The sequence below is a fragment of the Amia ocellicauda genome, chromosome 15 (assembly GCF_036373705.1).
Source record: "Amia ocellicauda isolate fAmiCal2 chromosome 15, fAmiCal2.hap1, whole genome shotgun sequence".
Classification (NCBI taxonomy): domain Eukaryota; kingdom Metazoa; phylum Chordata; class Actinopteri; order Amiiformes; family Amiidae; genus Amia; species Amia ocellicauda.
The window spans coordinates 30,684,998-30,711,673 of record NC_089864.1 but is presented as its reverse complement, the minus strand read 5'-3'; the positions used below and the strand labels follow the sequence as shown (position 1 = coordinate 30,711,673).

The 26,676-nt window shown below is 39.6% G+C and overlaps 1 protein-coding gene across 9 annotated transcripts in view; it reads left to right on the top strand.

The window, feature by feature from the left end:
- Window positions 1-26,676, top strand: part of LOC136772021 (serine/threonine-protein kinase WNK1) — a 182,483-nt gene that overhangs the window by 107,246 nt on the left and 48,561 nt on the right. For 6 of the 9 annotated variants that reach the window (XM_066724672.1, XM_066724675.1, XM_066724678.1 and 3 more), the window contains exons 7-13: window positions 231-450; window positions 631-946; window positions 2,558-2,778; window positions 13,106-13,192; window positions 13,340-13,375; window positions 14,308-14,442; window positions 26,479-26,549. In XM_066724672.1, the coding sequence (XP_066580769.1) occupies window positions 231-450; window positions 631-946; window positions 2,558-2,778; window positions 13,106-13,192; window positions 13,340-13,375; window positions 14,308-14,442; window positions 26,479-26,549 (1,086 nt within the window). Of the gene's footprint in view, window positions 1-230; window positions 451-630; window positions 947-2,557; window positions 2,779-8,502; window positions 11,531-13,105; window positions 13,193-13,339; window positions 13,376-14,307; window positions 14,443-26,478; window positions 26,550-26,676 lie in introns of those variants that run through there. The other 3 variants (XM_066724674.1, XM_066724679.1, XM_066724680.1) reach the window with 3 other exon arrangements.

Below are 26,676 nucleotides of genomic sequence, written 5' to 3'. Positions count from 1 at the left end.
AGGGGTTTGTCAGCTTAAGGGGTTAAATTTTGTTAAAACGATTCCATGGTTTCTTTTTTTATCTCCAATTGTTTTTGTTCTATGCTTTAATTTGAGATATTAAACTGTGTGAATTTAAATAAAAACTGGAAAGATGGAGGGGTCCAAAAACTTTTGACCGGTAGTATACATGTAGGATAACTTTTTATATAGGAACTTTTGTAGATGAGTCTTCTTGTTTATGCTTTTAGATACGCCATCAAGGACCTACTGAACCACGCCTTCTTCCAGGAAGAGACAGGGGTGCGTGTGGAGCTAGCAGAGGAAGATGATGGGGAGATGATTGCTATCAAGTTGTGGCTGCGCATTGAAGATGTGAAGAAACTGAAGGGGAAGTACAAGGACAATGAAGCCATTGAGTTCTCCTTTGACCTGCAGAAGGATGTTCCAGAGGATGTGGCACAGGAAATGGTATGTGCTCCTGATGGATATCAAGCTATGGAGAAAAAACTTCCTGATCTTCAGTAGGGTTGTGTTTTTCCATAGTGATTTTTGAAAGCCATATTTTTAGCTTACATTTGCAGGTATCCTAAAACTTGTTCATCATATGCATATCGCCCATCTCTCGCCAATTATTTCTGTGCTATGCAGGTCGAGTCTGGATATGTCTGTGAAGGCGATCACAAGACCATGGCCAAGGCTATCAAGGACCGGGTATCTCTGATCAAACGCAAGCGGGAGCAGCGGCAACTGGTACGCGAGGAGCAGGAGAAGAGAAAGCTGGAGGAGCAGCAAGTAGACCTGCAGCAAGTCCTTGTCCCAGGCTCTTCTCAGACCCCAGGGGTCCCACAGAGCCACTGTACCGGACCCACCACTGCTGCTGCTCACATCCAGACAGAGCCAGAGGAACCAGAAGCAGACCAGCACCAGCAGCTGCAGTACCAACAGGCTGGCATCTCTATGGCATGTATGTATGCATTAACAATACCTCTGTCCCAACTAAAATGGTCAGTCACAATTTAGCTCAGAAACACTCTGATCAAACCGTAGTGTTCAGAATAGGGATGTTAATGATTAATCGAAGATCGATTTAATTTTGATAACAATTTGATTGATGGCAATTAATTTGATTGATGTAGGCCACTATGTAATTGTTGTTGGAGGGAAAACTACCTGAAGAACCTAGCCATGTCTTCTTCCAAAGAAGGATGAAGCAAACAAAAAGAAGTGTGGTTTGGGATCACTTTGATTTAAAAAAGGATCATGTTCACTGTAAATACTGTGATTCTGTGTTAAAATATAACACCACGACTACGCCAATGATGTATCACCTGACAAACATCCTACTGCCATCGCGCAGAGAGGATAACACAAGAGATTTGCCGGTTAATAGAGGAAGATATGATGCCAATAAATATTGTTGACGGTGAAGGTTTTTGGGGCTTAATAAATTTGATGGAACTGGGATATAGCATTCCATCATGAGGCACCGGGTGCAGAGAAAGGAGAAGCATAGCTACAGAGAAAAGAAATCAGATCTTACTGCACAATTGGCTACAATCAGGGGCGTCGCTAGACCCTATTTAGGGGGGCTTCAGCCCCCCTGTATTTTCTCTCAGCCGCCCAAAAAATAATACGATTATAAAGTAACGATGCGGTCAAACAGTCCGTCAAAACATCCTCAGCCGCCCCCTTTATTTTCTGTCTGCCCCCCTAAAAATAATACATCAAAAGAATCCAAGAATGAAGAAGTAACTCCACAAAACAGTCAGCCACCCCGCTCTTACACTGGAAAAAACAGTCGGCACCCCCCCACCTCTGACCCCCTACCACCTGATTCTGGACTCCATTTCGAAGCCCCCCCAAAATCTTCTACAAACGGCCATAACTACCAACTGCTGGACTGCCTTGACCGCGGAGAGTTATATCACCATCACCTGCCATTACATCGGCGGTGATTGCATGGTGAAGTCCGCAGTCCTGCCAACCGAAAGTCTGCTAGTCCGACACACAGCGGACCACCCTGCAGAAAATCTAAATGATGCAGTTGGATATATGGGGACTTACTGCCACAGTCATTTAAATGTAATACTCATCCAAAGATGGTGAGTCCGATTTTTGTTTTTTTGTTCTTCTTAAATATAGGTTAAAACACCTTATTTTTGATTGATCTTTTGACTCAATTTCTGTTTTAAAATGTTTTCATGTTTAATCCAAAAGTGAGGTAAGAGTATTGCACTCATTTTCTGATATGTGGTTATCTACATGGTGTCAAATATGTCCACATCTTGTTAAAATAAAAATTGTATTGAAGAAAAAACACGCATTGGATTGATCTTTAACGATGTTGACGGTCGATTTAAGGAAAAGTCTTCAAATTTGCAACCCTAGTTCAGAAAATAAAAACTGCTTTGTGTTTTCAAAGGGTAGTAGCAAGGGTGTTACCAAACTCTCCTGCTTTTCTGTAAAGTAATTCCAGCGTAGAAGGAGAGGTTTATAGTACATCTGACCTTTCTCTGTGATGGATGAATTAATCTGTTGACGTCTCGTATTTGGGACATGCTGTGTGTTTCCCCAGCTGATGGGACAGTAGACAGCGGTCAAGGATCCTCGGTCTTCTCAGAGTCTCACCTGGGCAGCCAGCCGGCCAGGTCTTACAGCTCTCCCCCAGAGCAGCCCTTGTCCTCCAGCCAGGTCACTGGATACCCATCTCCCAGCATCCAGCACAGCCAACCCCAACACCAACAACAGCCGCAGCAGCAGCAGCAGCAGCTTGGAGGTTATCAACAGCCGGTTTTGGTAAGTACCATGATATGGCTCTGCAAGTGTTAAACGGTTAAGCAGTCTACTGTAGTGCATTTCAGACTACTTAGGAACGCTAAACACTCCTGAAGACCTAGATGGAATAAAATGCTCCTAAGATATATCCTGTATTTGCATAAGTTCAGTTTGGCCCCCTCCCAAAATGTCTTCTTTTAAAACAGTACTTTCCTGTTTCATCACAGACACTAGACCTTATTGCAGCCATCACATGTTTCTGTTCTTACACACCACAGATTTAGACCATGTGCTGATACTTGAAATTGTAAGCTTAAAATAGGTGATTTTCCACTCTTATCTCATGATTGGTATTCTCAGGATCTGTTTGCAATCTCTGTAGAGTTTACCAAGGCATATTTTATCTTTCACCTTTGGTTAAATCTTGGAGGGAGAAAATAAAACGGTGTGGGTCATTTCTGAAAGTCAAACTCTATAGCTTTAGGGTCAGAGTGATAAGGACTTACATACCCATGCATGCAACCCAGTCTACGAACAACACAAAGTAAAACTTTTTTAAATTATCACAGTTGGCTAGGAATGCAATAAAATGCTACTTGTCTTCTAATTGTCTCCTTGCACTATATACAAAATTCTTATCCTTTGAGCCTCTTTGAACAGCTTCTGCATCGTAGGTTACAAATATAGTAAACAAATGTCCTGGTTTATTTCAAGGACAGACAGTTTTTTATATATATATATATATATATATATATATATATATATATATATATATATATATGTTAATCTTTCACCCTTTCATAACAATAAGACATTAGCACCAACACATAATAAAGCAAGTCTCTTGCTAGATTCTATATATTTTGTCTCAGGAGTGTTTTGTACATTTTGTACTTAAGAGCTAATTGACAGCAGATATATCCAGTATTATATCTAAAAGTAGAATTTATTTAAATCTCTTGAATTTAGACGTTCCTACATTGATTATAAAGTAGCTTAATCCACTTTGTATTAATCATTTTGTCTTGATGAAATTAAGGAGAGTGTAGAATACTCAGTGCCACAGAGTGCCATTTTTCTGGTGGGTAATTAGAAATTATACCAGCTTGACATGGTTCAAGGGTTCAGCTCTAAGCCTTCACAGAAAAAAAAATATATATAATACAAAAGCTTGAGCTTACTCCTGGATCCCTGGATCTTAAATGAGCACTCCAGTTGAGCTTTTGAATGGTCTGATTATATCCCCCCCAAACCATCCAAAGGGTCATGTCAACACGCAAACATATTTATAATGTTCCTCACAGGTAATGAAAATGTGAAAAATAAAGGGGGGAATAAATCCACGTGCAGTATACTTGAAAGTTTTGCATATATGCTTGTGGAAAGAGTTACCACTGTTAATAACCCTGCTTGCAAAAGGGTCTGTGAGCTGCTTTGACTGGTGATGGTATTTTCGAATGAAACATGGCAAGCCTGCGTCATGTTTACTTGAAATTCAATTAATCGTAGAATGATGCATGTGAAAAAAAACATTCACATTTCATAATCTGATTCTTCTCACAAGCCACGCTACCGCGCAATAGTTGCCATGCATCCTACTTCTATACTCCTCTGGTTATCGTTGGCTGTTAACCCTGCTCCCATTGTTTTTTTTGGGTTTTTTTGCCTTCATTTATTCTATGTTGTTTCCATTATTTCTGTTGAGACTTGATACCTGGATCCCTGTATTGGAAAGGTAGCCAGGCTCAGACTAAAGAGGCCTATCAATCCAATTTTCCAGTATGTCTTTCTATATTTACCTCTGAACGTTCCCTCATTATCTTGATTTTTAAAAATCTGACACATTCAGCTGTTCAGTGACCGCCAGAACTATCAGGCATCTGTTTTCCCCTCAAATAATGAATGATGTAGTGTTGAGTACACACATCATTTGTCATTCATTGGACCCTTTCTCAGATCTGACCAAATCTGTCCTTATGTTGCATTTTGGCATTCTAATTGACACATATTTGAAAATGCATGCAAAATATATGGTCATGCAACATTTATGTATACAGTTGTCTTTGAAAATACAGCCTACACTCGATAGTAATTTATTGAGTTTAGTATAGTTAATTAAATTATACTTGTATATCAATAATATGTATCAATAATACACATTTAGTTTGTTGAACACTAAATCAGCCTAGAGAAAGCTATATGGATTCCAGTTTGATTGAACTGAATCAATGGCATGAAAGTCAAAAGTTTACGCTCTCCTGTGGGTACTTTTTGTTCCCCCATAATTCCATGTTAACTTAATTCCTCATTAATTGCTCATTCCTCATGGTTTTAGAACTGGTTTACCAGCCTCACTGTAGTCATTGTAGTGTAGGTAGGTAGTTATTCCAGTCTTCAGGGGTATGTATTTGACATTTGATTGGATTTAACCAGCAATTGAAATTCAGTTGCAAGACAAAATATATATCTGTTGAAGGAAGTGGTTTCATCAGCCATGCCAATACCAAAATATTTATACTTTGTAAAAGAAAGCAAATAAAAGTCTAATTTCTACAATTTAGGTTTGTTTGCTCTCCACTTTTTTTCCTTGTACACCTGGAAAGTGATCCTAAGATTAGTTTGCAGAATTTGCAGAACACATGGTCTTAGGACATGCTGTACATAATGGTAAGTGTATTGAATTTGACCCTCAGATTAAGCATTTTTGATCATGAACTATCATTAAAATCTTAAAGAAAATGAGGATTGACGGAGAGATACTGAAAAGTGTGGGTGTGTGTGTCAGAGCCATACCTTGGAGGGAAAAAAGTACAGTTAGTCTTTTTATTGTCTTCATTATTACTGTTTTCTCAGTTATTGTTTGTGATCTGACCAGTAGTAAACTGTTTGAAAGAGCTATGCTTTAAATTTATTTAGCAACTAATGCTTAAATCTATTTACTCACAGTTAATGGTTATACACTTTAAAACATCTCAGGACAGTCCTACATGATAAATATACTGCACCAACTTGTGGTGTTGGGTCGTTTTTCTTAGTAGTAGGACTTTTGCCACAGGAACAATTATAGGGTCACATTATCTGAAATTTGGTGTTAAAAAAATACATTGTTAGATCTTAACCCTCAGAACAGATGTGTTTTTCAATCACCAAAAGATCCTCATGATGGTTAAACTGTTGTATATACACTCACCTAAAGGATTATTAGGAACACTATACTAATACTGTGTTTGACCCCCTTTCGCCTTCAGAACTGCCTTAATTCTACATGGCATTGATTCAACAAGGTGCTGAAAGCATTCTTTAGAAATGTTGGCCCATATTGATAGGATAGCATCTTGCAGTTGATGGAGATTTGTGGGATGCATATCCAGGGCACGAAGCTCCCGTTCCACCACATCCCAAAGATGCTCTATTGGGTTGAGATCTGGTGACTGTGGGGGCCAGTTTAGTACAGTGAACTCATCGTCATGTTCAAGAAACCAATTTGAAATGATTCGACCTTTGTGACATGGTGCATTATCCTGCTGGAAGTAGCCATCAGAGGATGGGTACATGGTGGTCATAAAGGGATGGACATGGTCAGAAACAATGCTCAGGTAGGCCGTGGCATTTAAACGATGCCCAATTGGCACTAAGGGGCCTAAAGTGTGCCAAGAAAACATCCCCCACACCATTACACCACCACCACCAGCCTGCACAGTGGTAACAAGGCATGATGGATCCATGTTCTCATTCTGTTTACGCCAAATTCTGACTCTACCATCTGAATGTCTCAACAGAAATCGAGACTCATCAGACCAGGCAACATTTTTCCAGTCTTCAACTGTCCAATTTTGGTGAGCTTGTGCAAATTGTAGCCTCTTCTTCCTATTTGTAGTGGAGATGAGTGGTACCCGGTGGGGTCTTCTGCTGTTGTAGCCCATCCGCCTCAAGGTTGTACGTGTTGTAGCTTCACAAATGCTTTGCTGCATACCTCGGTTGTAACGAGTGGTTATTTCAGTCAAAGTTGCTCTTCTATCAGCTTGAATCAGTCGGCCCATTCTCCTCTGACCTCTAGCATCAAAAAGGCATTTTCACCCACAGGACTGCCGCATACTGGATGTTTTTCCCTTTTCACACCATTCTTTGTAAACTCTAGAAATGGTTGTGTGTGAAAATCCCAGTAACTGACCAGATTGTGAAATAGTCAGACGGCCCGTCTGGCACCAACAACCATGCCACGCTCAAAATTGCTTAAATCACCTTTCTTTCCCATTCAGACATTGTTTGGAGTTCAGGAGATTGTCTTGACCAGGACCACACCCCTAAATGCATTGAAGCAACTGCCATGTGATTGGTTGGTTAGATAATTGCATTAATGAGAAATTGAACAGGTGTTCCTAATAATCCTTTAGGTGTGTGTATTTGACATTGACTTGTAGCCTAAATCCTACTGAAACAGATGGTACTCTCAGTTTATCATTAGATTCCTTTCAATCTCAGTTCGAGGGTGATTTTTATAATCACTATTGTAAAGAACACCAGTTTGTTTTTATTTTTTATGTAGTTATTTAACGTAATTTGTATTGTTGTTTTTTTGTTTTTGTTAAATTGAAATAAATATTTATCTATTAAATACAATTTCTATGCCCAAAAAAGTATAATCTGTTGGCACTTTTAATTTTGTATCTTTCCATCTTCCTTGAATTTTTTGAGGTCTGCAAGTATAAAATCCTTGGCCACTAAAAAGTGGTCACGAATACAACTCAACAGCTGCAAATCCAGGAGTATTTTTTAATTCTCTTGCTCCTGTTTTGGCTGCTTTATATCCTTCAGTAGTTGTCGCATTGTAGCATTTTCCCATGTTTCTCATTGTATACAGTATACAGCTGTACATTGTGAAGTGACTTGGGGTTTATGATTAAGTTTTTAATCATTTATTTGTTGCATGTGTGCAGTATTTGTCTTCATGAAAAGCAGCTTAAAGAATCTGGAAGAAACATAATGTATGGCAATACATATACAGTATTACAGCCCTATTCTTATTGCTAAAACACACCATATTGGTATAATACATTATTCGAATAATTGGTCAAATGATTATTCCCTTGATTCATTTGTGATTTAAGATGATTTAATGTCCTATTGAACCTTGCAAACCAATTAACTTTCTACTTGCATGTTCTTCATATTCTTCAAATTCTTGAACTCATAGGCGGAAAAATAATAATTAAACCACGACTTCTAATTATTTATTTCACATCCCAGTACATTTCTCACTAACTTCATCCATCTAATCAGTCTCATCCATTCTATCTGTTGTATCCATTTCACAATACCATCCAAAGCCATTTTTCCTCAGTGGGTCCTCTCTGGAGTTTACTGTGGGTCAGCTCCTCCTCCTCTTGTGCTCCATAGCTTTTTTTTTTCTTTTTTTTTTCTTTTTTGTTCCATTTATTGGTATTTTATTCCCTCCCCCAGCCTCCTCGCCATGGTCGTAGCATGTCAGTTTGCGTCCCCCACCTTTCCACCACCTCTCCTCCGTCCTGCCCTTTCAAGCCGCCCTCCACTCCTACACCAGCCCTGTCTGCCCCCCTCTCTCCCCGCCTCGGGGCTCCTGGCGGAGAGACCTTTGCGGGACGGCTTTCCAAAGCACTGGAATGTGTCCTGCCCATGCACTCAGCTCCTCCGCGTCGCCGTGCCAGCCTACCGGCGCTCTTTGCCAGCCCTGTATGTTAGCGCATCTGTGGGCCACAGATTGTGTGACCAGGGCTGACGAATGAGCTGTGTCAGAATGCGGGGAGGCAAACGGTATCTAAATAGGAGTTAAAAACATAACCATGTCTTGGGCTTTCAATTAGTTAGAGAAGGATATTCCTTTATAAAAACAAAACACAGTATCATGTTCCATTGCACGGTCATTTACATTGCACACGTAGCAGCCACCACTTGAAGCTGCCCTTTAGCACTTAGGATTATTCTGTAGTCATTGTGATTGCAGGCTTACTTAAATTAGTTATTTGAGTTAATGTTGGTCGGTGAATCAAAATGTACTATACCAGCAAGCTTGGACAAGACATTAGAGTATCACTCTTCTTGTAGCAATTAGGAAATCATATTGACCTTGCCTGATTGCCACAGTTGATCACTTTACAATCTCTTAATTTACTTTTTGTACGCCACACGTACTCTTTAACTGAAACAGTACTTGCTTTACAGTAGGCAGGCGGAATCACTCTAGGCCACTTTGTTTGAATCGGCCATTTTGTGGTAGCTTACGTAAGTGATTTTATAATGCTGCCCGGTGAGCACGTGGCATCATTCAAGGAAAAACTATTTTCAGTGTAACTCGATTTATAGTTATACTTGTCTTTATTCAGTATACAGTGTCGTACAATTATATGCTGTTTGATTTAAGGAACAAACATGGTTACTTATCTTACTTTTTAAGTCAATATTACGTATTGATAATGAATCTGTTTTAAAATGGATGGAGAGTTAGAAAAAAATTGTTTGCAGAAAACGGGTCTAGGCAGGGTTTTTCAGATACCGATGTGTTTCCCCCACGACATGTTCATTTGGAGCCCTGTGTTCGCATTAAATACAGTCTTGATCTGGCATACTGCCTTGTATTGAATATCAGGGTGGGCTGCTTTGTTGTGTTATTTTTTATTTTAAGTTTTTGGTTTAATGGTGATTTAAAGAACACTGGGAAACATTCTAATGAACTTTCAAAACAACTGCCTTTAAATGTGTGGCAACTCCTGCTCTTACACATTGAATAAAAAATGTAAAACTGCTAGTTGTTAGCAGTCAATGGGCACTGAAGATCAAACAAGTCTTTATAAACCATTCTGATTGCAAAACATGGACAAGCTTTGTCAAATAGTGAAGGAGTCCAGCTGAAGCATATGCCTTCTCTAATATTTGACAACAAACACAAATGTAGATGTGTCATGCTAGTATGTGATTTCCTAAGATTCTTGAAACAATGACTGCCAGGACAGTATGGACCACTAAGGTGTACTTGACTGTTGGTCAGTGTCACTGCCTTTTGACACTTGAAACTATTTTTTTTATAACAGATGCCTTTATAAAAGGCTGTATGGTATCTGAGCTTATCTTATTTTTTTCCTATAATTGGTAACACCAATATACACATCACATGTAGAAGCTAAATTAAATATTTTTGTTTTAGAAAAACTTAAATAATACCTAACACAAGCAAAAAGCAGTCTATCCTCCTTGTTCAGCCTTGTGTGCCACAGCTGTATTTAATAAAGTAGAAACTCTAGGATCTGTAATTTTGTCTTTTGTGTCTTTCCTTTTTTATTTTGATATTACAATTTTTGGGAAGATATGTCCACAATGATGATTTATTCTAGAATGTTGCAGGAGCGATTTATGCACTCAAGAATTCGTTTCTATATTGATGCTGTTTATTCAAAGTGGATATGATGCCTTCTCTTTATAAAGATGATCTATCTTGTTCATGTTAATGCAGCCGCAGTCTATGATGCATCCTTACGGTGGGGGAGCTCCAGCCCTCCCAGACACCTCGATATTTTTCCCGACCATCCAAGAGAGGCCAATCTCCTTCTCCCCTCCTCCTGCCTGCCCTCCCAAAATGCTCAATAGTCAGCGCCGCAAAAGCACCTCCATTCTGGAAGCCCATACATGCCAGTTTCAGCCGGCCTACAGGACCTTTGGCAACAGCCTCCACCCCATCGCTGCAGGGGAACCTGTAGCTGGAGCCCCTGAACCTTCACGCTTGCTGGTCCCCGGGATGGTACCCCAACGTTTTTCCGAGCCCATGCATGTACAGAGCCAGGTGGAACAGGGGTATGGATACAAAGATGCCAGGACCGAAGCATTGCACCAAGAAGAGGCCCTTCGTAGAATGAACCAAGCTGCTGTGATGGCCAGTGGCATGCATCCAGTTCAGGATCACTATGAGGCCATCGCCTACAGTGGCTTTCCAGTGACTGCCCATCAGCTAAGCCACCTCGGCCTCCATCAGCCAATGCACACCACAGCTAGCCTAGTCTATGACCCCTCCCAGCCAGGGCAGGCCTACAGCCCCGCTCACATGCAGAATATGAGGTTGAGTCACAGCGCCATGGCCCAGCTTCCACCCATGAGCACGGCAGGACCGACTGTAGTCCCCTCCACAGAGATACGTTACCAGCCCATTTCTTTCCCTCACTCGGCACCACCCGTGTTGGCCCATACTGGTGAGGCGGCCAGCAACAGTGTTTTCGAATTTCATATGCATAACATCCCAGTGGACAGCAGTGGCAATTTTGCCTCGAGACTTTACAGGGCCCGCCGAGGATCCATGGACTTGAACCTGGATGAATTCTGCTCAGCTGGGCTGTGCAGCCGGCTCCAGCCAGTAACCGAAGAGCTCTACAACTACATGAGCCCCGAGCTGCCACTGCCCCCAGGGAACCTGTTGCTGCACGGCGTGAAGGACCGCAGCCCTGAGCCCTCCAGTGACTCTATGGCTTCTTCCGACACTGGCGAGTTCCAGTCCCCTCCGCCTCACGGCCACCCTGGTGACTCCTCAGCTGCCCAGTCGATCCCACAGACCACTTATTATAGTGTTGCCCATGGAAACCCCACCGCTGCACACCCAAGCCAGCCGGCTTTTCTGTTTTTGCCAGCCACGGACTCCACCGGAGGATCTGCTACCCACCTGCATGTGCTAGAAGGCTCCTGGGCCCGTCAGCAGCCACCACAGCAAGACCTTAATTACCTTGATTCGGCCTTGATGCTGCAGGGTCTGCCTTTGGTACTTAAAACATATCTTACCGGTTTCTTCCCAATCTTGATTACTGTCTGTACTGCATTTTAACCCTTTCCAGCTCTGCTGTTCTTAGCTGTTACTCTCAGATGCTCTGGAATGCAGTTACACCTGTTACAGAAAACCTCCTCCTCTCTGACAATAAGCAGGGTTTTGTTTTGTGCCCATGTCCTCTGTCTACAATCATGTAAATCAGTCATTGTGCGTGTATATATGTATATATTGCATATAAATATGTAAGCATTTTATATGCATATATTAATTTGTATGTATTGTTCATAGAATTTAAGTAATCCAAAGCTGAGACCTAATGGTTGCATCATATTTAGATAAGCAGTGTGTGACTTTGCCCTATATAAAAAATGAGGAGAGTGTGGCATATATCTAAATGATTAAGCTATTGGCTCTCTGCTTTGAGACAATATTCACAGATATCCAGAGCTTTCATTTATAAAACTTAAAAAAGACCTTTGAAGATTTACATGAACAAACACAGAGAAACATACACAGGATGGTTGAGGTTTTGAATAGGTTTAATTGCAAAACCACGAGTCATTGTTCTTATATTAAGAGCAATGGTTTTGTTGTATGTCACTATACATTCTATTACTGTTGCTGTATTAGTTTTTTTGTATTGCCAGAACCTGTATATATGTATTTGATCAGGCTAGCTGGAAATGGTTAAAAAAAGGATTTATGTTGATTTTCATTTGTAACCTCACAAATGCAACATGCCGGAAACAATATTTGTACAGTAATAGTTTAGGTATATCTTATTAAATGTAAAGCTAGCTCTCTGCAGGTAAGATTCTTGTAACCCTTAGAATGCTGGAATTTTCTGCACCATTCCACAAAATGTTGCTTTTTGGTTTGTCTTGCAGGTTTGTGTTTTTTTTATTTACTTTAATTTTAACTGTCTGTACTGTAGTTATTTTATTCTGAAACTGCTAATGGTATTTTATGCTTGCTACTCCAAGTGTCTCTTACTTATAATGAAAACTTCCTTCAACCTGAGAACAAAGGCAAGGTAGGTGATTATAAGGTGCAATTATACTTGTCTGTGATCTCTCCGAAGGGGGCCACAAAGCAAGTATACTTGTCTGCAGCCTTCTAAGGGTTGGTTCTGTAATGGATAGTCTTTCTGCTCTAACAATGGAATACACACCAAAGACTGGCATAGTTTATGAAAAGTTTAATACTGGTAGTGTCAGTTGGCCAAGTGAGTGTTAGATGCAAAGGAAGAACATAAGTAACATTCACCAATGCTATCGTTCAGAAATTCACATGCATGGAATTTACTCATTTTCAACTAACATGCAGTTTGTGAATACATTATGTAAATACATTCCTTTTTTTATTTTTCTACTTCCATACATACACACACTAAGTATAAGTGAACTGTGTATGCTTTGTTCGCAATGGTGTCTGTGTGTATATATGTAGTATACACGCTGCAGTACTCATTTTCACAATGGAAACTGTTCAAATTGATACAGAAGAAACTAACAGGCCCACACTGATTTTTTTTTTATTTTTTTTTATTATTCTTTTCCCCCAATTCAGATGCAGGCCCAGGCGCCCAGTACGCAGCCCGCAGGCAGTCTTCCTTTAGCTCCCTCCTCTCAGGCTGGATCAGTGGCTCCTCAGCAGGTAAGTTCTGCTCCATTACAGCCAAATGAGGGGAACCTGGTTGTCGTGAAGGGCCACGTTTAACTTAGGGCCCCTCTTCCCCGTGTTGAGAACTGCTGACTATAGTGATGCCTCTATCTTATGCTGTGTTGTGTTTGTTTCTTATAGTATGGAGGTTACTACGTCCCATCGCACCCTCCACAGGTAGAGAAAGACGTTATTTCAAAACACGCACATTTTTATTGTGTTCATGGTTTCACTTTTACTGATCTCTTCCAGTGTTGTTCGTTTTGTACTGAAAAAAAAAGTATGGGTAGGTGGGGTTAATTTGGGCTTGTATGAGACTACAGAAATGATTGTACTACTTTGTGTAAAAGGTAAAGGTAAGAGCCTGGAAAACAGACTGTAGTTGAATGCTTTAACACACCTGGGTTTAAAACGTTACTGTTCCCAAACTCTTCAGCGAGAGAAGTGATAATGCATACACTGAGGTTATTTTTACTGCTGTCATGAATTTAAGAAATGTATAGGAAAGAAACAAGTTGACCTGAGACTATAAAAGCATTTATACATTTATTATTTAATCATTTAAAAAATAATCTTTTGCTCTTTTGTATTATTTTGTGCATAGTGTATTACAATGTATTAATAGTCTATAGCATTTGTATTAATACGTAGATTATAAAGATTATGTAAGTTTCATGATTAAAATGTCTCAAATTTAACATTTTAGGAAATTATTTCTTGAAGAGTTTTTTTTACAAATGGTCTTAATTACAAATTTTCTTTGATTGCTTTTATACAGCAGCAGGTGTCTTAAAAAAAAAAAAAAAGGCTTGGATACGGTTTAACAATTCCGGTTCTCTGAGCACAATCAAAAAGTCTTCTAGTAATGTAACCGAAGCAATCAAAAATATTTCTTGTTAGTCCATAGCTGCAAGGATGATAGATGTGCACCTCTTATTAATTCCAGCTAGATCTATCATGTCCACTTCCTGAAAAGTTGTTTATAGATGTCATTATTTTTTATTATTATTATTTTTATTTCTTGGCAGACACCCTTATCCAGGGCAACTTACAACAAGTGAAATATTTATGGATTTCTTTTTTTTATGTACTTTTCTCTCTCTTACCAGACCATTCCTCAGCAGAGCTCTCATGTTCCTTCCTCTCAGCCAGTGGGGGTTCTCTCGATGCAGCAGCCATCAGCAGGCACTATGGGGCAGTCAGTGGCCCAGTCCCAGATCCACCAGGGACCTGCTCTCACACAGGTAATGCCTTCTTTGTTACAAACTCATGGGTTTTGAACCTGGAATAGAACTAAATCCTTCAGGATTTAGCAGTTGAAATCTCCCCTAACTCTAATCTAGAGGGTTTCACTTTCACAGAAAATACATAGTCTTGAGGTTAGTTCGGAATGATTGACTGCAGGAATTTGGGAAGCTTAAACAAAGCCTCCCTTCTCTCTGAAAAATGGAGTAAATAGACTAAAATCTGCACCTCATTTACTGCTCTGTTAAATCAGGGTCAAATTGTTGAATGTGAAAGTACTGTTTGCAAAGGTTTTTTTAGGCTTAATAGAGGAGCAATGTGCCAAGGTTTTTTCAGCTTTTTGTAAATGTTTACAGACAGGATTACAATTTCATAAAATATTGTGTATTGGCAATGTACAAAAATTGTTGATACTCAGGGACTGGTTCACAACCCCATATAAAAGGTATTGGCTGTCAGTCTTGGAGTATTCCCTCGAATGCTGATATTTCCATGATCACCTAACATCTAGGCCTGTTATTTCGTACCCATTGCCAATTAAATAGTTTTGGAAAAAACAGTTGATGGCATTCAGAATCAGCTAAGACCTCTGATAATCTGAAGTCATGCTCGTGATGGAGAAGGAGGAGTCTGATGCACAATAGCTAGTTAGATCTAGTGTAAGAACAATTAATTTCAGACTGAACATTTAACGATGGCTGTTTGTTGCAAATAAAGAATCCTTTCTGAAGATATATTAAACCTTTTCTGTAATGTATCATTAATAAGGAGTGTTTTTATTGTTTTTTCCCTTTAAGAATAGTTTTAGCCTGTGAATTCCAAATCCTTCTTTTGATTAAATCTTTCTTCCTTTTTAATTATTTGTAATGTTTCCTTTCGAATGCTTTCCTTGTTTGCATGGCTGTCAGCTTTGTGCTAGTGAGCGGAGTCCTCCAATTATTTCCCCTTCACCAAGTGCTGAACACCTGCACTTTCTCTACCAAGCTGCTCAGCTAACTCTTGTACAGGTATATCTAACATAATCCAAAGAGGATTGCTGTATTGGTTTATTTCCTAGGTTTGTGTTGATCTTAAACCTGTGTGGTCATTAAACTAATTGCATTTATAGTGTGCTGGGCTGTTTGTGGCCCTGTGTGTTGAACTTTGTGGTGTGATGTAGTGATGTTGTGCTGTTGTCTAAGCCAACTGATCCTAAAAAGCATTTTGCTTAAGAACTAAATAGTTATCCAATATATTGGATTTAGAATAGAAAAGCCTTTTGCAAGTTTGAGCTCAAATCTGATGTGGCTGTTTTTGTTTTGTTTTTTAGTTTGTAGATTTAAATAGTTTGTGCTTGTTTGTCATTTTTGTTTTCTGTTACGGTTTTACCCCATTTACACCTCCCACTGCAGATTATTATAACAATTTTCTTTTTCAAGTTATTTTAAAAAGCTGTCTTGATGTTTCTCATTGAAATGACTGCCCATGATCATTGGCAATCCGGATGTGAAATATTAGTGTATTATGCACATTTAAAAATCACAGAATAAGCAGCAAGGAGATTATTCATTGCACAAAGAGCAAATGTGTTTTTTATTTACTTTTTGTTGTATTATAAGCATCCTCTGTTTTGTTTTTCATGAGGTTTGCTCCCAGCTCAAACAGTAAATATCCAGAATTTAAGACTTTACTTAATATTTCATTACTGAAGCTGTATATTTTTTTTCCCGATCTCAGTGACATTCCATACTTTTAAAGGTATGATAAGGATATTATTAATTCATTTCTTAGTAGCCTTATACAGGGCAACTTACAAAATAGAAGTTTTAAAAAGTGTAATAATACAGTATAGGATATAGGCCTATATGAAGACCAAGGCCAAACTAACAAATTACAGATTAATAATTTATAGGTATAAAAGAGCTGCTGGAATGTATGTAACTGGCTTCTTGTCCAGTGCTGTAATCATCACAAGCAAAAGCGCAGTCAATTTGAACTTTGTTATAATGAATCTAGTTAATACCTAGTTAATTTATTTCACTGCTACAGATAATAGGTGTGCGTTTTGCCTGGAAACATCAAAGCTATTGTCAGTATTGTCTGCTTCCTGTCAAGCAGTTGCATGACACTCTTCTGGAACAATGACAATTACACTATACTGTTGGTGGGGAGAGAAAATAATTTATAAAATGATTCAGTGAGGTAATAGGATGCTGTATTGCAGTTGAATTGTGGAAATCCATAATATTTCTTCAGGAGGTATATTTGAGGATTACTCAGTTTCAAATACAGTACTTGCAAACCTTTATGGAGCATGGGTTTCAAGCAGGTGTAGTTGTTTCTAAATAAAACAGCCAGCTGTCCCAGTTTTTTTTTTTTTTTATTATTATTACCATTATTATTATTTATAAACTTTGGACAAGCATCTGTCAAATATATTGCACTTCCTCCCAATCCCAGCACTGTTCTACCTTGACTGTGATTATATATTGACTTTTTTTTTTTTTTTTTGTAACTGCTTTATCCCCAAAGCCTCCAGTGTCCCAGCAAATGCTCCCCCTCCATGTGGACACAACTCTTCCCCCAACTCTGGGTCTCAGTCCTAGTCTCGCCCCATCTTCCCATTGTTTTCCACTGGGGCAGACTCTTCCCACTGCACCCTACCACATCCCGCCCTACAGTGTGGCCACCCCACCCTCCTCAACGGGGCATGTTTCCGTCGTGCAGGTGGGCTTTCCACCACCTTTGCTTCCCGCCTCCATGGCAACCAGCCTTAATCCTCAGCTGCAACAGCAAACTCCAGCGATGGCAGTGGCAACGGCAACAACAGTGCCCTCTGGGGCTCAGTCGATGATTCCAGCCACTGCCCAGTTGCATGCTCAAATGCTGCCCCCACAGCTTGCGCCTGTTGTGCCAGCCATCAACTCGGGGAAGGTCCTGGCCGAGCTGCCTTTTCAGCCGGGAGAGATTCTTCACCAGGTAGATCCTACAGCCTGAATGAAATCCAGCACCACGTGCAAGCCTTTTTGAAGGCCTAGAACTGAAAGGGATCTGTGTGTATGACGCCAAACAGTCCTAGAAAGGTTCTAAACCACGTCACCCTCCTAGCCCTCGAAACTTATTTGCAGTTTCTCAACCCTGGATTTCAACTCCAGTGCTTGACGTAGCTTTCCGTTTTACTTCGGTCTTAACTATGCACATCAAAAGTATGCCTTTTCTATCCTTCCATTCATGGACTGACAATTATAAGAGCATACAATTCAGAATAGTGCATAGCAAGCACAAATGCAAGCTACGGAAAAGGATTTAGATTTTTTATTTAAAGCAGCTGGTATTAATATATATACAGTGAGGAGAAAAAAGTATTTGATCCCCTGCTGATTTTGTACGTTTGCCCACTGACAAAGAAATGATCAGTCTATAATTTTAATGGTAGGTGTATTTTAACAGTGAGAGACAGAATAACAAAAAAATCCAGAAAAACGCATTATATATTGATTTGCATGTTAATGAGGGAAATAAGTATTTGATCCCCTATCAATCAGCAAGATTTCTGGCTCCCAGGTGTCTTTTATACAGGTAACGAGCTGAGATTAGGAGCACTCTCTTAAAGGGTGTGCTCCTAATCTCAGCTTGTTACCTGTATAAAAGACACCTGTCCACAGAAGCAATCAATCAATCAGATTCCAAACTCTCCACCATGGCCAACACCAAAGACCTGTCCAAGGATGTCAGGGACAAGATTGTAGACCTACACAAGGCTGGAATGGGCTACAAGACCATCGCCAAGCAGCTTGGTGAGAAGGTGACAACAGTTGGTGCGTTTATTCGCAAATGGAAGAAACACAAAATAACTGTCAGTCTCCCTTGGTCTGGGGCTCCATGCAAGATCTCACCTCGTGGAGTTTCAATGATCATGAGAACGGTGAGGAATCAGCCCAGAACTACATGGGAGGATCTTGTTAATGATCCTAAGGCAGCTGGGACCGTAGTCACCAAGAAAACAATTGGTAACACACTACGCCATGAAGGACTGAAATCCTGCAGCGCCCGCAAGGTCCCCCTGCTCATGAAAGCACATGTACAGGCCCGTCTGAAGTTTGCCAATGAACATATGAATGATTCAGAGGAGAACTGGGTAAAACTGTTGTGGTCAGATGAGACCAAAATCGAGCTCTTTGGCATCAACTCAACTCGCTGTGTTTGGAGGAGGAGGAATGCTGCCTATGACCCCAAGAACACCGTCAAACATGGAGGTGGAAACATTATGCTTTGGGGGTGTTTTGCTGCTAAGGGGACAGGACAACTGCACCGCATCAAAGGGACGATGGACGGGGCCATGTACCGTCAAATCTTGGGTGAGAACCTCCTTCCCTCAGCCAGGGCATTGAAAATGGGTCGTGGATGGGTATTCCAGCATGACAATGACCCAAAACACAGCCAAGGCAACAAAGGAGTGGGTCAAGAAGAAGCACATTAAGGTCCTGGAGTGGCCTAGCCAGTCTCCAGACCTTAATCCCATAGAAAATCTGTGGAGGGAGCTGAAGGTTCGAGTTGCTAAACGTCAGCCTCGAAACCTTAATGACTTGGAGAGGATCTGCAAAGAGGAGTGGGACAAAATCCCTCCTGAGATGTGTGCAAACCTGGTGGCCAACTACAAGAAACGTCTGACCTCTGTGATTGCCAACAAGGGTTTTGCCACCAAGTACTAAGTCGAAGGGGTCAAATACTTATTTCACTGATTAACATGCAAATCAATTTATAACTTTTTTGAAATGCGTTTTTCTGGATTTTTTTGTAGTTATTCTGTCTCTCACTGTTAAAATACACCTACCATTAAAATTAGACTGATCATTTCTTTGTCAGTGGGCAAACGTACAAAATCAGCAAGGGATCAAATACTTTTTTCCCTCTCTGTATATATATTTTTTTTAATAGAATAAAATTTTGTTGCCCAATCGCTCATATATTCTGTCAGTCATAGTTTTGGGCTTTGTAAAGTAAAGACTTCCTGAGTGTGATGTCGGTCCTGCTTCTCAAAGAGCTCTATACAGAACCATCATTGATCAGGACAGTTAATCCATGAGGAAGAGTCCAAATTTAAATATTGCAAAACAGTAGGCTCCGAGTCATAGTGCAGAAAAGAATAGAAGTGCCCATCTTAAAGAACATTGTTTTGGAAAAAAAATATGCCATGTGACTGTGTTGTGTACTTTATTACATTTTGTTGATCCTGGAATTTTGAGGGCTCTTTCCCCCGAGTTCAAACCAGGGAAATGTTGATATAACAAAGGAAGCAGTGATGCATTACAAACTCATTACAAAGAACTAAAACTGCAGAGTAAGGCTATCACAAAAGATCACCATGGGCTTTTTACATAAGGGAGACATGTATGAAGTATAGGGCTGTCACGATTCATCGAATAACTCGATTGAAAATCCTCTATTTAAAATGGACTGCCTCGAGGCTTCTATTAACCCCCATTGTACTACTAAGCTGACAGTGCCGCTCTATGCATCAGGACTACCGCGCTCTCATACTAATCACAGCACATGGTATAGTGCATCAAATTACTTAATTTTACATAATGATCATATGAAACATATAGATCACAAGAAACATAAGACATTGAAGTTTTTCACTCTGATTTGTTTATTTTTTGAATGAATACAGAAATGTGCATTAGCAAAGAAACCTATGTTGTACAGACACCGTTTTTATACTCAAAACAACGTTTTCAAAATTAACACGGCTTATAAAGACTTAAAAATATATATAATATGTTAACGAATCTCCGGAATGTTATTTTTAAAATACAAAAAAAACACAGATGTTTACAAATAACTGTTGAAGAGATATCAGTTTTGCAAGGAGTGCACCTGTCTAGCCCCGCAAAACTACACGGCAAAACAACATAAACAAAACAAACTATTTCGAGCTGTGTTAAATAAATATGAAAGCATCTTCAAATGTAGCTATTGCTGTTGTCATTATTACTACCAGTAATATGTAATGCTTACTATGTATTGATTGTAAATGCATGTGTCAGACTCGTTGCAGATGTTTGCTGAGAAATTGGCAGGTTGGGTTTGGCGTGTTGAATATCTCAGACATATATATATATATATATATATATACACTCACCTAAAGGATTATTAGGAACACCATACTAATACTGTGTTTGACCCCCTTTCGCCTTCAGAACTGCCTTAATTCTACGTGGCATTGATTCAACAAGGTGCTGAAAGCATTCTTTAGAAATGTTGGCCCATATTGATAGGATAGCATCTTGCAGTTGATGGAGATTTGTGGGATGCATATCCAGGGCACGAAGCTCCCGTTCCACCACATCCCAAAGATGCTCTATTGGGTTGAGATCTGGTGACTGTGGGGGCCAGTTTAGTACAGTGAACTCATTGTCATGTTCAAGAAACCAATTTGAAATGATTCGACCTTTGTGACATGGTGCATTATCCTGCTGGAAGTAGCCATCAGAGGATGGGTACATGGTGGTCATAAAGGGATGGACATGGTCAGAAACAATGCTCAGGTAGGCCGTGGCATTTAAACGATGCCCAATTGGCACTAAGGGGCCTAAAGTGTGCCAAGAAAACATCCCCCACACCATTACACCACCACCACCAGCCTGCACAGTGGTAACAAGGCATGATGGATCCATGTTCTCATTCTGTTTACGCCAAATTCTGACTCTACCATCTGAATGTCTCAACAGAAATCGAGACTCATCAGACCAGGCAACATTTTTCCAGTCTTCAACTGTCCAATTTTGGTGAGCTTGTGCAAATTGTAGCCTCTTCTTCCTATTTGTAGTGGAGATGAGTGGTACCCGGTGGGGTCTTCTGCTGTTGTAGCCCATCCGCCTCAAGGTTGTACGTGTTGTAGCTTCACAAATGCTTTGCTGCATACCTCGGTTGTAACGAGTGGTTATTTCAGTCAAAGTTGCTCTTCTATCAGCTTGAATCAGTCGGCCCATTCTCCTCTGACCTCTAGCATCAAAAAGGCATTTTCGCCCACAGGACTGCCGCATACTGGATGTTTATCCCTTTTCACACCATTCTTTGTAAACTCTAGAAATGGTTGTGTGTGAAAATCCCAGTAACTGAGCAGATTGTGAAATACTCAGATGTGTGTATATATATATATATATATACACACATATATATATATACATATATATATATATACACACATATATATATATATATATATATATATATATATATATATATATATATATATATATATATATATATATATATATATATATAAATAAATCTACAACTATTCAAAATACTTGTGTATAGATATCCTCTTGATCAGTCTTACCAAAAATAAAACTGACTAATTCCTGATTCTTTTTACTAATACTCTACAGTTTTGACTTGACAAACTAAGGTAGAATCTATAAAATTGATCAAATGAATAAATAAATGGAGGGACATACAAGGATAATTCAGAGCAGCTTTTAGAAGTTTCCTACTGCCATATCTGAGCCGTGCCGGAACCAGGCTGCTGTGGCTCAGCTCGTTACCCATTGCCAATTTTGTCAAGCCTACCCAGAACCAGGCCGTGAATGTTCGGCCTTGCTCCTTAGCTAGTGCTGTCCGAGGGCCGAGCCGTGCCGGGGGAGGAGTTAACTGAACCAGTCTTCACGTAGTATAAGCCTACCCGATAGGTCTAAATACATTAGAAATACTTACTACGTTAATAAAATACACCACACATATTTATACTACTTCTATGTATATACTTGTAGAATTGTAGGATTGATCTACAAAACGAGTTTAAACATGGGGTATCATTTTTTTTTACATTAAAAGTTGTACCTATACTTTCTAAATATTCCCTAAAAGTTTCATTATCATCAGTTGCTTATGAGATGAAAAAGAGCTTGTTTGTTAGACCTGTACCCAGAAGAGCGAGAGTGCGTGACGTCGCACCAGGTATTTCACTGATTTAAACCACTGGCGATCAATGGCAGATGACGGGAATAGCGATGTTACTGGGATGTTTTGTGTGAAAGTGTTGATGTGGAGGACAATTCACCCCCACAGTCCCCGACATCAGATACTGGAGAGCAGGATGATATATACAACTTTGATTTGATTTGATTAATGCGGTGGGGCAGCTGTTGTAATCCCGGCGCACTTTTGAGACAGACTTTTTAAATGAGAGAAATTAACCTGATAATTAGCTCCTACACCTTCGCTCAAATGAATAATAGTGCTGAATTATCATGCATGGCAAATAATGGTATAATAATAATAATAATAATAATAATAATAATAATAATGCATATATTTACAATATACTTTGTATGGATTTCATTATTACTAATCATAACATTTCCTTTGTTCATGCAGACACTAATACATTAAAAGTAGTTTGTTTGTTAAACTACACTCACCTAAAGGATTATTAGGAACACCTGTTCAATTTCTCATTTAATGCAATTATCTAACCAACCAATCACATGGCTGTTGCTTCAATGCATTTAGGGGTGTGGTCCTGGTCAAGACAATCTCCTGAACTCCAATCTGAATGTCTGAATGGGAAAGAAAGGTGATTTAAGCAATTTTGAGCGTGGCATGGTTGTTGGTGCCAGACGGGCCGGTCTGAGTATTTCACAATCTGCTCAGTTACTGGGATTTTCACGCACAACCATTTCTAGGGTTTACAAAGAATGATGTGAAAAGGGAAAAACATCCAGTATGCGGCAGTCCTGTGGGTGAAAATGCCTTTTTGATGCTAGAGGTCAGAGGAGAATGGGCCGACTGATTCAAGCTGATAGAAGAGCAACTTTGACCTGAAATAACCACTCGTTACAACCGAGGTATGCAGCAAAGCATTTGTGAAGCCACAACACGTACAACCTTGAGGTGGATGGGCTACAACAGCAGAAGACCCCACCGGGTACCACTCATCTCCACTACAAATAGGAAAAAGAGGCTACAATTTGCACAAGCTCACCAAAATTGGACAGTTGAAGATTGGAAAAATGTTGCCTGGTCTGATGAGTCTCGATTTCTGTTGAGACATTCAGATGGTAGAGTCAGAATTTGGCATAATCAGAATGAGAACATGGATCCATCATGCCTTGTTACCACTGTGCAGGCTGGTGGTGGTGGTGTAATGGTGTGGGGGATGTTTTCTTGGCACACTTTAGGCCCCTTAGTGCCAATTGGGCATCGTTTAAATGCCACGGCCTACCTGAGCATTGTTTCTGACCATGTCCATCCCTTTATGACCACCATGTACCCATCCTCTGATGGCTACTTCCAGCAGGATAATGCACCATGTCACAAAGGTCGAATCATTTCAAATTGGTTTCTTGAACATGACAATGAGTTCACTGTACTAAACTGGCCCCCACAGTCACCAGATCTCAACCCAATAGAGCATCTTTGGGATGTGGTGGAACGGGAGCTTCGTGCCCTGGATGTGCATCCCACAAATCTCCATCAACTGCAAGATGCTATCCTATCAATATGGGCCAACATTTCTAAAGAATGCTTTCAGCACCTTGTTGAATCAATGCCACGTAGAATTAAGGCAGTTCTGAAGGCGAAAGGGGGTCAAACACAGTATTAGTATGGTGTTCCTAATAATCCTTTAGGTGAGTGTATATGTATATATGCATATATATGTGTGTATATATATATATGTGTGTGTGTGTGTGTGTATATACACACACACACACATATATATACACATATATACACACATATATGTCATCCATATTTGATGTGACCACCCTTTGTCTTCAAAACAGCATCAATTCTTCTAGGTACACTTGCACACAGTTTTTGAAGGAACTTGGCAGGTAGGTTGGCCCAAACATCTTGGAGAACTAACCACAGTTCTTCTGTGGATTTAGGCAGCCTCAGTTGCGTCTCTCTCTTCATGTAATCCCAAACAGACTTGATGTTGAGATCAGGGGGCCATACCTTCACTTCCAGGACTCTTTGTTCTTCTTCACGCTGAAGATAGTTCTTAATGACTTTCACTGTATGTTTCGGGTTGTTGTCATGCTACAGAATAAATTTGGGACCAATCAGATGCCTCCCTGATGGTATTGCATCATTCCAGATCACTTGCTGCCATTTTTCTGCACCCCAGTTCCTGTGTTTTCATGCATAGTTGAGTTGCTTGGCCTTGTTGCCACGTCAGAGGTATGGCTTTTGGCCGCAAGTCTTCCACGAAGGCCACTTCTGACCAGACTTCTCCGTACAGTAGATGGGTGTACCAGGGTCCCACTGTTTTCTGCCAATTCTGAGCTGATGGCACTGCTGGGCATCTTCCGATTGCGAAAGGAAGTAAGCATGATGTGTCTTTCATCTGCTGCAGTAAGTTTCCTTGGCCGACCATTGCGTCTACGGTCCTCAACGTTGCCCATTTCTTTGTGCTTCTTGAAAAGAGCTTGGACAGCACATCTGGAAACCCCTGTCTGCCTTGAAATTTCTGCCTGGGAGAGACCTTGCTGATGCATTATAACTACCTTGTGTCTTGTTGCTGTGCTCAGTCTTGTATTATGGTGTATGACTTTTGACAGTAAACTGTCTTGTTAGCTGAGTTTGGCAGTTTTATTCCTCCTACACAGCCGTTTGTTTCAGTTAATGATTGTGTTTCAACCTACATATTGAATTGATGATCATTAGCACCTGTTTGGTATAATTGTTTAACCATACACCTGACTATATGCCTACAAAATCAGAATTTATGCTGTTCTGAAGGCAAATGGTGGTCACACCAAATATGGATTTGATTTAGATTTTTCTTCTGTTTACTCACTTTGTATTTAGTTAATTGATAATCTATCAACATGTCTATTTTTGAAAGCATTCTTACTTTACAGCATTTATTCACACCTGCCTAAAACTTTATCACAGTTCTGTGTGTGTGTGTGTATAATATATATATATATATTATACACACACACAAACAAACATTTGTTTGCCATTCTATCATTATGTAAGTGTGTGTGTGCTTTAGACTGCTAGTCTATTTTTTTGGAGCAGAGAATTATCAACTTTGTAATGTATACTTCAGTTAGGATGCTGACTGACTTCCTTTTTCTAAAGTGTGGACATGTTATTCACTCAAACGTTTGTGCTTTTCAGTGTATTATATATAAAATGCGTGTTATTTCCCTCAGATTATTTTTAATGAGCATTTTATGTAAACATTTTGCTTCCTTAAACAAAACCTTTATTAAGAGTATTACAATGTATCTGTTTGTAGTAAAATTTAGCCGTGCTAATTTGAAAGGAAGACTGATTCATTTTTATATATATATATATATATATATATATATATATCTATCTATCAGTCTTCCTTTCAAATTAGTTTTGTTGACAGTCTAATTTCATAGGTTTTGCAAAAATCTGTTAATTTTGCTTGTAAGTAATTTAGGGGTTATTTTGTCTGGGTAATAAAGGAAAAACAGTGGAAGACTGACAATGATTTCTACTCATGGTAGAATGTACAGCTCAGAATGTGTGAAATCGTAATGTATTCACTGGTGTTATACACGGCTGTCCTTAGTCATTTGAAAATATTGTGCTAAGTTCAAGACTCAGAAAAGTTAAAATGGCAACCATTATCTTTCACTTCAGTCTGCCTACTGGTGGTTTTAAAAGTTAATATCTTGCTACTTTTTCTGACTTTTCTTTAATATCTGTAATCTTTTCTGTTATTCATCCATTTTAGTTTCATTGTTTTCCCTTATCAATCTCAAATTTTTCAGTCTGAATTCAATCACATCAATTATCTGGATGTTTTTATGTTTTGTCTTGTGTGTTATTTCTTCCATCCCAACCACCTACCTGCATCTTCTCCAGTTTGAGAGTCTTTTGACTGTGGTGTTACAGTTCATGGCAAAATGCATAATAACTCATTGATGTGTTAATGTCTGTTGTAGTGTTAGTTACTCATATTAATGAATTAACTACTGATCCCAATTTAGTGGACAAAAGATTATTTTGAGAGAAATTTTCTCCTGTTTTTTCACATTTTCCACATTTTGGTATTTTAGGGTGTGTCTCAGACTTTGCCAGCAGAGCAAGCACAAGGACAAACATCCCAAGTGCCCCCTTCCATGGAGAGGTAATTGACTCACTGTGTACCCTCACACTACGATAGATTGTGTCAGTGGATCAGATTAGCTCCCATAAAGACCTGAACACTGTAGGCTTTCTACGAATGCTTGCATTTCCCATTAGTGTTTCTTTAC